The following is a 13,980-nucleotide window of genomic DNA, read 5'->3' as shown; positions in this document are numbered from 1 at the left end:
GCACGCATCTGCGATCTGTCTTGCTATTAGAATTTTTAAAAAATCATAACTTACCGAGGATGCACATTATTTTGCCCTTAGTGACAAATAAAGTTATTATATGGCACAAAATGAGAAACTAACGTGCAGCTCACAATCCTGTCACAGTCTTCCGAACGCTGCAACTTAAACACAGCACATCTTTCAACCACGGTACAACCCCAGTTTACTGGAACTGATCTGCAAAAGTTGACACGATGTTGTTCAACTGTTTCTGGCTGTGGACCCCGTTATCTTGGTGGTCACGTTCCGGCCCCCTACTGAGTAATCCCTGGCTAATTGCCCCTTTCCTCATCTTTTGGCATTTGTCAACACATTCCCAATACTGAGGCCTCTACAGTGAAATACCCCGCGCATCACAAACCTAAGTGTCTTCCTTTCATTCAAGCAGTACAAATATGGAGAATTATGAATGGCCGTATTGAGCCCTGCTAGTAGATTCTTTGTCGCTACGTTAATTCGTCATTTCGGCGTAAGTTTTAAGTTGTTCGTATCGTACGTAAAACAACGACTGATCCTCGCTCTAGTTTCAGGAAACATTTTGGGGGGGGCCCGGCCCCAGTGGGCCCCCCCCTTGGCTACGCCAGTGTAGCATAAAACAAAACAGTTTCTTACCCTATAGTCTGTTCCGTAATACATTTTTTCTTGAACAAGCAAGAATTATTATAACTATATTATTATTATTACTGTATTATTCGTTATGAAGAGTATGCAGACGACTCCGACCTTGACAATAGCAGTTGTGAGAATCGAATTACAGCAGATAATGGATTTAATGCATTAGAGGTAAGATTGATTTTGAATTTTAATTAAAATACAGTATCACACGTTTTAATTACAGTACTGTAATAAAATTACTGTATAAAGTATTCAGTTCAGTAGTAACAAAAAAAAATGTTTAATTATTTCAGATTGCTTTGTGCTTTGTTGAACAAAACAATGAATCTACACCAGCTGATGTATTGTTGTTTAAATGGTGGCGCGACATTGCTGCATGCAGCGCTGCACCAAGAAAATTCAGAAGAAAATCACTAATTTTATACAATGAGTGACATTACGTCAACATTTTAATGTTAATGTACAGTACGCACCTTTGCTTATCAGAGTTTATGCATTTTTATTTCGACATTTAACTTCCAAAAAAATTTACTAGGCTATGTGTCATCTGAAAAAAACATGTCAACCGAAGTGGCTCCACCCCTTTTATTTTGGATAAACAGGGTTCTACTTGTATATTCAAAATGTAATTTATCAACAAGCAAAGCACTGTAAAACACCTTTGATGAAAGGACCCAGCAATGTCTTATCCTCTCTCCTCATATTCCATTACTCAACATCCAGAGACAAAAGTTAAGAGAAAGTGATGATAATATTGTTTTTACAGGAAATATGAAATAATCGTCCCCTCTCAAAAATTCTAATTATACGATAATGGAGCCGAACTCTTTGGAGAATGAAGGTTTGGACATCGGGACAGCATTTTATTTGGGCCCACATGATGCTGCACCATGACCTCGAACAAGCACCTCTCGCCTGCCAAACTTCGTCCCTTCGACGTGCACACATTCTCACTCATCAACATAAAGCAGATAAATGGAGAAAGCTACCTTAGTAACGTTATCTTAACAATTTAGCGACTTAACAAATCTTCATTAACTCATTGCAACTCTTATTTTGAGATGCTGGCTATTTCTTCCCCTATACAAGCACAACTGAAGAGTACCACAGCCCTGCTGTTGAATGTCACAATCTCATGGGCATAGACAGCTCGCACACCCACTAACAAATACTGTAATAATAAGTTCAGATTGCAAGGTCAGCCAAGTGCAAAGAATTAGAGAAGAGGTCAGCTGAAAGGACTGGAGTGTCGGCAGGTGGGCAGCGAAGGAAAGGTGGATCGAAATCTTGCAAAATATGCCACTGGGGTTGAAAGAGAACAGAAGTTAACCAAAAGAGGTCAGAGAGAGAAGATGAAGGTGAGGAGCTTGGCACAAACGAGTAAAAGCATGCATCCATCCTCACAGGACAATGATGTAGCACTCCGATTCAACTGCAGTAGCGTCTTGAATGGCTGATGAGCCGCAGTTCCTTCTACACGCAGATGTAGCATGAGGAAACTTGCCCTCTTGGCAATTAGTTCATTGGTGCTTTCCTTCCCTGCCATCCAAATTTCACTGCTCACAGCTTTCTGCCAGGCATCTTGGTCATCAGCAAAACTCTCCCAGTGGCCAGAATCAACAATCTGGAACAAGTCTCACTTGCATCATACATCTCTGAAGCAAGTGTATGGTCTTTCGAGTGGTCTTGCATCCTCACGTAACTCATTGTACAGTATGGCCTTTGGTATTCGCTCAGAGTCCATGCACCCGACGAGGTCCAATTAACCAAGTTACCTATGACTGAGCAGGGCATTTATGCTGGAGACATTGGTGCACTGCAGGACTTATGTTGGGCACCCTGTCTTTTCATGAAATGATTCTCAAAAGAGAGCAGAGATGAAAGTAATGAAGGGCACACAGAATTAAAAGCATATATGGCAGACTGTTAAAATATGCATGAACCTGTAAAATACTTGCTCTACCTTAGAGTAATGTGAACACATGAGCTCTACAGGCATCAGGTGAGTTGGCCGTGTGGTTAGGATCGTGCAGTTGTGAGCTTGCATCTGGGCGATAGTGGGTTCAAACTGTCGGCAGCCCTGTAGATGGTTTTCCGTGGTTTCCCATTTTCACACCAGGAAAATGCTGGGGCTGTACCTTAATTAAGGCTATGGCTGATTCCTTCCCACTCCTAGACCTTTCCTATTCCATTGTCACCATAAGACCTCTTGTCACTGTCCTTACCGAAGTTCATAAGTTGGCAGCCTACTGAAGCACACTGTGACGCCGTGCAAGTTGTGCCATGTTCGATTCTTAACCTGTCCTTTGCACCTCCGTTAGTAAAGTTTTACCCTTATTCTGAGAGTCAGTATGAGTTACTGTCTGCTATAACTATACTATCAAGTTACTGTACTCAGCCTTCTGTACAAGATTTATTGCTGTCATAATGTGAAGAATAGTTAAGAATCACAGACCTAACTAATACAGCTACAGGAATTTGTTAATCATTAGTGCTCACAAAATTTTCACGGGGTCAAGTTCGGAAGATAGAATAGTGATGGAGAGTATTTTCTACTAAAGATGACCAGCAACCACAGTCCTACGTTAACTCGCTGTTGAGATATATATGTTACTAAAAGCTCCTTTTACAAAGGTTGCTTAATCTAAGGAAAACTCATTTTGCTCTTGATTGTCCCTCACCTTTTCATCTCTTGCCCCATATTTAGCTTAGGGTTGCCAACAGCTGTCATAAAACAGAGCATAACATGTAAATAATAATCAAAATACTTATTATTAAGGCTCGGATGTTTAGGAAAAGTCATATTTTTTCTTTGTCTCTATTTTCTTGTCCGATTGTATTTCGGTGTAGATCAGGTGATTGTCGTCACAATTAAGTGATTTTCATTTGTCATATAAATGCATATTTTGGCTATTTTTGGCCATAAGATCATATTTTGAGCTATTTTAATAGAAACGTCATATTTCGGTGGTTTGACGACAGCTGTAGATGTGCGAAATCATCTTCAACTTACCGAATGCGAACTAGTGTTTACAAAACTGCTTATCGGTTTCACGTTGTTGATACAAGTCGAATAATCAACCCGCTGTACTCGGCAACCCGGTCTCCCAGGTAGAGACAGAAATAATCCGGAAAAACCCGTCCCAGCAGCGAGCTAATTATTTCTGGTAATCACTTACTTGTCTTTGTTCAGATATTAGAACCTCAACCTCCTTTCACTTACACAAGCAATAGTTTATAGTAAATCGTATCCCAGCACACATTCCAGTATGCCTAAGGAAAAGTCTTCTACTAATGTTAAATTACAAAGCTTTGTTAAGGAATTTGGAGAAGATTATTTCTGTACAGACGGTTTAGTTCCATTTTGCAAGTTGTGTGAAGTGAAAGTCGTGGCTGAAAAACGTTTTAATGAGCAACAACATTGTAACACGGCGAAACACAGCAACAATGTCAAATGACAACCTGTCGATAAGAAGAGGCAGAAGTTGATATTTGATAAGGCTGTTACATCTTCAGCGATGGACAGATGTTCGGATTTTTCAAAGGAACTTTGTGAGATGATGGTGTCTGCAAACATTCCCCTAACAAGGTGAATTTCCTGGAGAAATACACTAAAATATCTATTCCTACAGAATCAACACTGCGAAAAAGCTATTTATCGCATTGCTATGAAGATACTCTAAATCGAATACGACACATTGTAGCAGACAATAAGATTTCGATATCTATTGATGAGACGACGGACACTGCAGGTAGATATATAGGGAATGTGATTACTGAAACACTCCGTGCTGATCGCCCAGGGGATATTTTTCTACTAACCTCAGGAGTTTCAGAGAGAGAAATTCATTTAACGATTGCAATTCTTTTTGACAATGCACTAAAAATTTTGTGTAAGGATGAAATTAAGCGGGACAACATTCTTCTCTTTGTTACTGATGCTGCTCTGTACATGGTGAAAGCTGCTGAAGGCCTCAAGCTGTTTTATCCAAGAATGATTCATGTCACTTGGCTTGCGCATGCTCTGCATAGGGTGGCAGAAGAAATTCGTGAACATTTTTCTGAAGTCGTTAAATTAATATCTAACGTCAACATTTTTTTGACAGCACCACTGCTGATTGCGACTTTCAAGGAGTTAGCTCCTTCGACACCACTCCCTCCACAGCCAGTTCTTACTAGGTGGGGGACGTGGCTCGATGCTGTCGCGTATTATTGCGCAAACTACTCCACTCTCAAAAACATTGTTAACAGCTTCAACAAAGATGATGCCTCTTCTATCAAGATTGCCCAGGAATTGTTTTCCAACAGTTTGTCAGATAGTCTGGCATATATTAACTCGAACTTTGGAATTATATCGAGTGCAATTTCTTGTTTAAAATCTGCTGGCTTAGAAATTCGTGCAAGTATTGACATTGTGAGAAGTGCTGAACTTTCAGTACAACAATCACATGGAATAGTTGGTGACAGTGTAAAACGGACTCTTCAAAATGTGCTTAATCGAAATGATGATTTTCACTGTGTGTGCAAGATAAATGATATTCTTAGAGGAGAAGATACCAGTTCACTTCAAGATGAGTGCACATTCGACAGCAGTGATTTAAAATTATTTAAATATGCACCAATAACGTCTTGTAATGTAGAAAGGAGCTTCTCTTCTTACAGGAATGTGTTAAGTGATAGTCGGCCGTGCAGAAGAATTAAAAAAATATGTGAGTTTGCACTATAGGCTCTGACGCCCTACCATAATGTATTGAAAGACATCTATTTAATTCGTTTCTTGGTGCTCAGTTTAAAATTTAACGCATTTGAATAATGTTAATGAAATCTGGGCTTAAACATTCCAAAATATGTTTTTAAATAGATTGATTTCTAGTTTTTTCGTATTTCAAACCACCAATGCAGGGTGCAAACATGGACTTTTTCAATGTTGTGTGATCTGATAATAAGTGAATCAAGGATAATAGACTATGAATAATTGCTGCACATGTATATTCAGAAAACTAGTATTAAAAGTAAGAATAAAGAATTTAGTTAACAAATATGCATCATAGGAATTACCGTTCCGATTTATAATTTATTTTAAAGTGCCCATAATTTGATTAATCATTTTCGGGTCATATTTTGTCATTTTTACATCATATTTTGTCACTTTTGAGGTCATATTTCCTCATTTTTGAAGTCATATTTGCTTGCTTATTTGGGCTATTTTTAGGTCTTAAACATCCGAGCCCTACTTATTATGATAGCACTTCACTAACGGGGGTGCATGGTTACTAATGAGAAAAGCACATAAATATGATGTTAACGATACCTGAAGAAGCAGAGAGGGGGAAATTTATAACAGAAACTATGTAAATCAGTGAAATGCAGCCATTTTCTGAGATCCTATTGGCTTTGTTGTTCAGCATGTGATGAAAAGAAGTTTGCTATTATCTCCGACAGAGTTCACATCATGTCTATCCACAGCACCACCACATTCTGTGAAAATAATGAAAGTGTCACGTGCCACATGCAAGTGCTGTATCCTTGATGTAAACATATAAACTATGGAAGGAGCGAAATTCACAGATTTTTTTAATATGCTGCACCATAGTAAACATAAATCAAGGTCATTAATTCAAATTTTACCCACTGTCAAATGTAGAATGCTCTGCTATTGAAGGGGATAATTCGTGGCTCTCCCCTGCCTAACAGTCTTAAGATGGACCTAACCAATCCAGACCAGTCTTATCGTTAGCTGAACGTTACCAATCCACACCAATGGTCTTGTCACTGTCCTTACCTAAGTTCATATGTGGGCAGCCTACTGAAGCTCACTGTGACGTCGTGCAAGTTGCGCACCTCCTTCAGTAAAGTTTTACCTTTATTGTGAGAGTCAGTGTAAGTTACTGTGTGCTATAACTATACTATCAAGTTACTGTACTCAGCCTTCTGTACAAGATTAATTGCTGTCATAATGTGAGGAATTGATAAGAAACACAGACTAATTTCCACTGGCACTTGTTAAGACAGTTATAAGGTGCGTTCCATAAATAATGCGACCAAATTCATAAAAAAATCATTGAATATATTCGTACAAATAATCAAAAATCTTCAAAATAGCACCCTCTTGCGTCGATACACTTCTGGAGGCGGTGTTTCCATGCCTGGAAGGCCTTTTCCAGAATGTCCTTTAGAGCCGATGTAACATGCGCCTGGATTCTTTCAATCGTGTCCCAATGTTTTCCTTCCATGACTCCTTTTAACCGAGGAAATAAAAAAAAGTCAGCAGGAGCCAGGTCAGGACTGTAGGGATGCTGGAGAACCAATGGGGTGTTGGTCCTGGCCAGGAAGTCGTTGACAATGAAGGCGCTGTGACTCAGCGCGTTGCTGTGATGAACTTTCCACATGTCCTTGATGTCGCTTCGACAGCGCGAGACCCTCCTTTTTAGTCTTTTGAGCACTTCCAAGTAGAAAGCTGAGTTCACTGTAGTCCCGGTAGGTACGAATTCGTGGTGGACAATGCCTCTGACATCAAAGAAGACAATGAGCATGGTTTTGATCCTGGACTTGCTCATGCGTGCCTTCTTGGGATGGGGCGACGATGGGGTGTGCCACTCTGAACTCTGCCTTTTTGTCTCACGGTCGTACTCAAAAATCCATGACTCATCACCAGTGATAACTGAGTTTAAAAAATTAGGATCATTTTCACACATTTCCCAACATTTCTCGGCACCGAAGCACTCGCATGTCCTGTTCGTCGGTCAACACTTTTGGGACCAGTTTGGCACACACCTTTCTCATGTTCAAATCTTTGGTCACAATGCGGAAAATTGTTGTTTTGCCATGTTTAGAGTTTGTGTTATCAATTGAAGGCTCAGTCGTCTGTCAGAGTTCAAACAATCGCGCACACGCGTCACATTTTTGTCGACTCGTGAGATTGATGGCCGTCCACTGCGAGGTTCGTCGGTGACCTCCGATTGGCTCTCCATGAACGACTTGTGCCATCGGAAAACTTGTGATTTGGACAAGCAATCAGTCCCAAAGGCCTGCTGAAGTAATGGAAACGTTTCGGTGGCGGACTTCCCAAGTTTAACGCAAAATTTGATAGCATACCGTTGCTCTACAGAACGATCCATTGTGCCGTGTTACATGAACTCAAAACGGGCTTGACGGAAACGCACGTCCTGACTCTCCGGCAGCTCGCTGCCGAATGAGACAAAAAGGATTTGAAGCTAACACCCCCCTCCGCCTAGCCCAGCAGGTTAGAACACGCTGCGGTGTACAGTTGCATCAGAAAAAAATTGGTTGCATTACTTATGGAACGCACGTTGTTTGTATGTATGAATGTATTATTAAACAAATAACATTGTTATTGCTGTTGTTATTATTAATACTTTCCATTGGTTGTCCAATACTGTCTGTTTGTGTTTGTTCTATCATTAGTGTGATACCTAGATAGATACCTTTTACGTTAAGGAGTGAGGTAAACTTTCGAAAGGCGCATGCCACAAGCATCCCAACTAATTGTTATTCATCATGACCAATGGTGATAATTAAATTACCGTATAGGCCTACACATACATCTGAATGAAGTCTAACCTCCTTTGTCAAGTGAATGGTAATAAATTAAAACACACACTTACCCTGAACAAATTCTAACACCATATGTCTTGCTCTGTTCAGCATGTAGGTATATGATATAAAACACACACATTCTCCACCCCCATGCTCCATGAGAAAGACGACCGAATTTGATGTTTCATATGAATTCAACATAGTTTAGATAACTAAGTTACGTTACCTGGCATTCATCACGACAATAAACTGGCACCCACCATCTGAGAGCCAACCAATTGCAGGTCTAGATTAAGTAAAACTTTTGTACCCGGCGGGTGAAAGTTAGATTAGAAATCCAATATGGCACAGCTGGGACGACGTCACATAACACTCAGCAGGTTTGCCAACATCTGCATTGTTAGTGGCAAGACCACTGGGCTGGATTGATTAGGTCCAGGGAATGACAAGACCATTGGGCTGGACTAGTTAGGTCTGGAGATTGACAAGATCATTAGGCAGGGGGTAAGCAAAAGGAGTCTGGAAGCGTAAGCCCATAAGTTACAACCACAAAGCGACCCTTAGGTCTGGATAATGACAAAACCAGTGGGCTGGGGCCAGCATACGCCACGATAACTTTCAAATCGGCGGTTCTCTTACATCTACCGAACATGGCAGCTCTGTACTTGCACACAATGCAAGCTCTATTGGAAATATGAAACTTGCTGGCCAATAGGACTATAGCACAAACCTTGGACAGCAAATAGGAACACAGCATGTGGTCGCATTCAGCTGATTTACACATTCTCAGTTTTCAATTCTTCTATATAATTAAGAATACTTCTAGGAGCAGGTTGGTGGGTCCCTGGCAAGCATAAAGCACAGAAGTGCCACTCTAACTTTTCTTCACTCCTGCCTAAACAACCTACCATTTTGACATGTGACATCGATGCAGAACTTTATTGTTGCACAGCACTCACATGCCATTACAATCTGTCTCCTCTTTAAACACTAAGAAGATAAAAAATAATTGGGCTGCAAAAAAGTACTACCTTGGTGGCGCTTCCGCAAGCGGGCCGGCATTGGTCATTATTAGTAAAGATTGAAAAGGAACGTTTTACAATACCTGGAGTGCCTGAGAGGAGAGATCCTTCCTCTACGCTTGCTATAATCCCACCATCCCGCCCCGAAAACTATTCTTTCTTTTATAGGAAAACAGAAAGTAATACAGCATGAAGGAAGAAATTGCCACCATTATCTTTACTCCCATTGGCCAGCTCCGATCAGCTGTGAAGAAGCCTATGTAACTTTTTCCCCGCTAGAGGTCGCATGGTCGGTCGCCACAGGAACACCACACCGCGCAAAATATAAACACTCGATCGTCAAGAAAAAAATGTAATTTAGTAGCTGTAACCTATCATTTTAAATCCAGGCCAAGCTCTGTCATGAGAACAGTGGCCCCCTACGGGGGCCACACTCCCTTCGAGAGGCTCTTCACTATCGCCGCGGCGCATACTGCCCGCACGGCAAGAAAAAAGTTAATTTAGTGGTTGTATCATATCGTCACATTTTCTCAACTCTTTTTAAATCCAAGCCAAGCTCTGTCATGAGAACAGTGGCCCCCTTCGGGGGCCACACTCCCTTCGAGAGGCTCTTAACTATCGCCGCGGCGCATACTGCCCGCACGGCAAGAAAAAAGTTAATTTAGTGGTTGTAACGTATCGTCACTTTTCCTCAACAGTTGGTAACAGCATCACCCGCCGCCAAGCCTCCGTGCGTACAGCGAGCGGAGTGCGAGGCGCGCCATGCCCGGCCCGCTTGCGGAAGTTTTACCACTACCTTAATTACATACATCGGCGTATACTTTCATTTACCTAATATTGCAACATACACAGACGTGGAGGCAGCAAGAAACTATTACCATTTTAAGCAGACCTTTTAACAGCCTTATGAATAACTATGCAAGAACAAACAACAATTGGTAAAAAGCAAAACAAACAGGCTACTGATCTAGTTACTTTGTATTACTTTCACTGTTACCCTTGTTACTATTACCAAACAATGAGCTAAACAATTCACTTTTAGCTTCCTCATTCCATGTACATTTAGAAATTGGTGCCATAAAATTAACAAGTTTTGGATGCACAGTATAGCGAAGTCTACGTCCTTTTGTTGCCTTGACATCAATCTTTCTCTTCATTTTACTACGTAATTTTTGAATTTCAATCCACTGCCTACCAAGTTGAACAGGATCAGTCACATCACTAGATTTCCGTTCAATTAACTCTCGTAACAGTTGGTGATAAAAGTCAGAGTCATCAAATATTTCTGAATTGAATTCTTTAGATTTATCTTCTAATTTCAAATGCTCTAAATTGATTTCCGAGTCACCCAATACACTTTCTTGTGGTTTGTTTGGTTGTTGCAAGTCTTGACCAAGAATATCATACACATTTCGCTTAAGTCGAGTTCGTTGTATAAGTCTTTGTCTATTGCTTAATATTTGTTCAATCTGTTTCAGAGTAGATTGTTCAAATGTTGCAAAATTCCGACTGCTAATGTTGCCTCCTGCAACACGGGTTTTATCATTCCATTTCTGAATGTTAGCATTACGAAACTCAAGAAATTCCTTATGCTGGGAGTCCAAAAGATTTTCATATTCTTCAAGTTTTCGTTTTTGTCCTTTTTGAGGCATTTCCATTACATTTTCGACTTCGTCTTCTTCTGCATCTGTATCGCTAAGGATCTCTTCATCCATTGCATTACAACTAGACATCTTAGTATTGGAAAGTTTTGATTTCACTATAGATTTTGTTTCAGGGTATGATGCCAATAAAGTTTCTCTCAAAGAACTTAATTTATCTAATAAGGTCTTAGTATTCATTTTACATTGTTCCAAATTTGATGTAAAATCTGAACCTCCTTCAGCTACAAATTTACCAAATACTTCATAATGTGGCATTCTGTTTGCCGCAACTAGACATTTTTGTAATTGAATTCTGCATTCAAGTAAATTATCCCAGATACACAATTGATTCCGAACACAATTACCTTTTTCTATTTCTGCATCAATATTCTGGCCTGAAATATGTTGAAAGTCATTATCACGTTCGGATTCCCCATTTGAATCAATATCTGATCTGTCATCTTCAAGATCACTACCGCTCTCATCTTCGTCGTCGTCGCTCTCGTTTTCTACCTTATCATAATCATCACTGTCATCGGATTTCCTCTCGATTATATTTTCATTTGAATGCCCAGCATTATCACTATCATTCGCATCTGATTCATCAAACGACTCGCCCAGCTCAGAAGAATGCTCCTCTAAACCACTGTCATCACTGCGAAGAGTCTTACGAGAAATCCTTTTTCCAGTATATCGTTTATCTTCATCTTCAAGTAAAGCAACAGGTTTCTTTAATTTCGATTTATTAATCACCAACTCTTCATCACTTTCACCAAGTTCGTCGTCATATTTTTCAACCACTTTCGCTGACGTTTCTTCATGAATATCATCCTCCGGATCGTGGCTGATGGGTAAGGGGTTGATGAGATCAAGAATTTTGTCAGAGACAGACTGCTTTTTACGAGATCCCATTCTCAGTTGATATATTTTAGGCCGAAACTGAAACCAAAAACATACATTTAGGTCACATTTCAAATGAGAATTAGGTTATACTTGAACAATATATGTTACATAAAATCTTAAGAACCATCAGATACCTACACCAGATAAAAGGAGCTCAGCGAAGCTAATGATTATACGAATTATGCAAAATTCACGAAAACGACATGTTAACACGTGGAGTTAGCAGCACACCACTGCCTGCTCGATCTGCATCCGATGGCTGCGGATGCAGATCGAGCAGGCAGTGCAGCACACATACACACATTGGTAAACACGAACTACTATAGCAAGTTACGCACGGAAGGATTCAATTTTATGAGAAACGTTCACCAACATACGAAGAATTATTTACCTACATGACAATTACATCATGCTTTTTTATGTCAGCGATAACGAATAAAGACCTTTTTCTTCGAATTATGCTGTTTTAATGATTATTAATTGATGTATTGTAACATAACAGTGATTTGCAGTGTATTATTGTCTACATATTGAGAGAAAAAATAATTTTCTTCTTATATGAAGAACATTTTCTTTCTTGAGAGAATTTTCGTTCACATGCTGAAGTGTTGGTATATCCAATTACCGCCCAGGGAATAAAGAATACAGAGAGCTGCCGCTACATTACTCTCTGTGGCTATCGCTTGAAGCCAACGGCTACGCCCCCCATGGTTACCAAAACATGACAGTTCTTACGTAAAAGGAGCGCAACGAGGGATCCAGTCGGCCGTGGTTCTTCCGTTGTAGATATATCATAGCCGACTACAGTAGATGGCTCTGGGATATATACAATCTAAGACATTTATCTATTTATTAAATAGAAAGCGCACAATGTCTATGATACATATTAATGCAATTCTACTATTACTCACTACCTTGCCTTACTGTGATAGTCTTTTTATTACATACTAGAGCGTGATATCTGTCACACTGTCCCCCATGCCATTTACACTTGCAATCTGAGGTTGGGTCATGGAATTTTATATTCGTACACACCTTGAAGTGAAATCCATGTACCGCAAAACGGGTAACCGTATGCCTCAATTCAAAGGAATTCATAGTTAGGGCTTTTCCATTTATTAGATGTCATAGCTTCTGTGGCATAGAATGCTATAGGAATATTCCTCTTCTTTTCATATAGAGTCTGTAATAGTGCGATGCTTTGCTGTGTACACGGCAACTTCATTTCATATCTCAAATCCTCGATGAAGAAAGGTTCCCTTGCCATCTCATATACCAACCTTGCCCAGGAATATTTTGAGACACATAGGACTCTCTTTAAGTATAGGGATTTTACTTGTTCCAGCTTTACTAAGTCGTTCTTAGTTAAGAATTCCCACGTGAGTTCTAAACCATAAGTAACTATTGGAATTATCTTGAATTTGAATAACTTGATCGCAGTCTCTACAGATAAAAGTCTTCAGCGAGGGATGTCATTTACTGCTATAATGGCCGCTGTGATCCTCTCCTGCATGTGCATTCCAAAATTTTCTGGCAAACAGACATATTAATGCTTCTTTTTTTTTTACTAAGCTCTAAGAAAGCGTTTCTCATGACCCGCAGCCTAAAATCTACCCTCTCGCTAGTTGACTATCGGTACTATAAACTCAGGATGTTAAAAACAGTAGACCATCGGTAGATACAGAGTGGATTTCACCCCTTAAGTGGCCATGGCTGGTCCGTGGTCCAACAGCTCTGTACTCTGACCGGCCAACCGAGCAGAGGAGAGGTGGCCACGGCTCTACCGTGGCTTTACGCCTCTGCACTCGGGAGACGGGACAGGGCTGGACCTCATGGCCGGCCCCAACCGTCGGTTGTCCTGAGAATGGTTTTTCCGTGGTTTTCCATTCTCCTGCACTAAGGCGAATGCCGGGACAGTTCGTAGCATAGGCCACGCCCGCCCACCCCCTCACCTTCTCCGCACATCTCCTACACCGTAATAAATCTCCCCGCCTGAGAGACAGCGCCACTGCCTAAAGAGGCCTGCCTCCTCCTTCAGGGGAGGAATGAAAACATGTAGCAGTAGTAACAGTAGATGCAAATCTTCACCAGATATCAGTAAAGATAAGGAATAGGCTATTAATAATGGCATACTGCAATCTGAATGTGCAATAAATCACCAAACTGGGCTCAGCAACATTGCTTACTGCATATTTTGG

At 40.5% G+C, this 13,980-nt stretch overlaps 1 protein-coding gene across 1 annotated transcript; it reads right to left on the bottom strand.

Moving 5' to 3' along the window:
• Positions 1-9,124: 9,124 nt before the first annotated feature.
• LOC136875779 (protein AATF) lies at positions 9,125-12,113 on the bottom strand. Its single transcript, XM_068228130.1, has 4 exons — positions 12,077-12,113; positions 11,921-12,013; positions 10,033-11,818; positions 9,125-9,245 (listed from the first exon to the last, which is right to left on the bottom strand). The coding sequence occupies exon 3, from the start codon at positions 11,789-11,791 to the stop codon at positions 10,208-10,210; it is 1,584 nt and encodes a 527-aa protein (XP_068084231.1). The 5' UTR covers positions 11,792-11,818; positions 11,921-12,013; positions 12,077-12,113; the 3' UTR covers positions 9,125-9,245; positions 10,033-10,207.
• Between the last annotated feature and the right edge of the window lie 1,867 nt (positions 12,114-13,980).

Source organism: Anabrus simplex, chromosome 6 (assembly GCF_040414725.1).
Source record: "Anabrus simplex isolate iqAnaSimp1 chromosome 6, ASM4041472v1, whole genome shotgun sequence".
NCBI classification, from domain to species: Eukaryota; Metazoa; Arthropoda; class Insecta; order Orthoptera; family Tettigoniidae; genus Anabrus; species Anabrus simplex.
The sequence above is the reverse complement of the archived record's forward strand: the minus strand, read 5'-3'. Positions and strand labels throughout refer to the sequence as shown.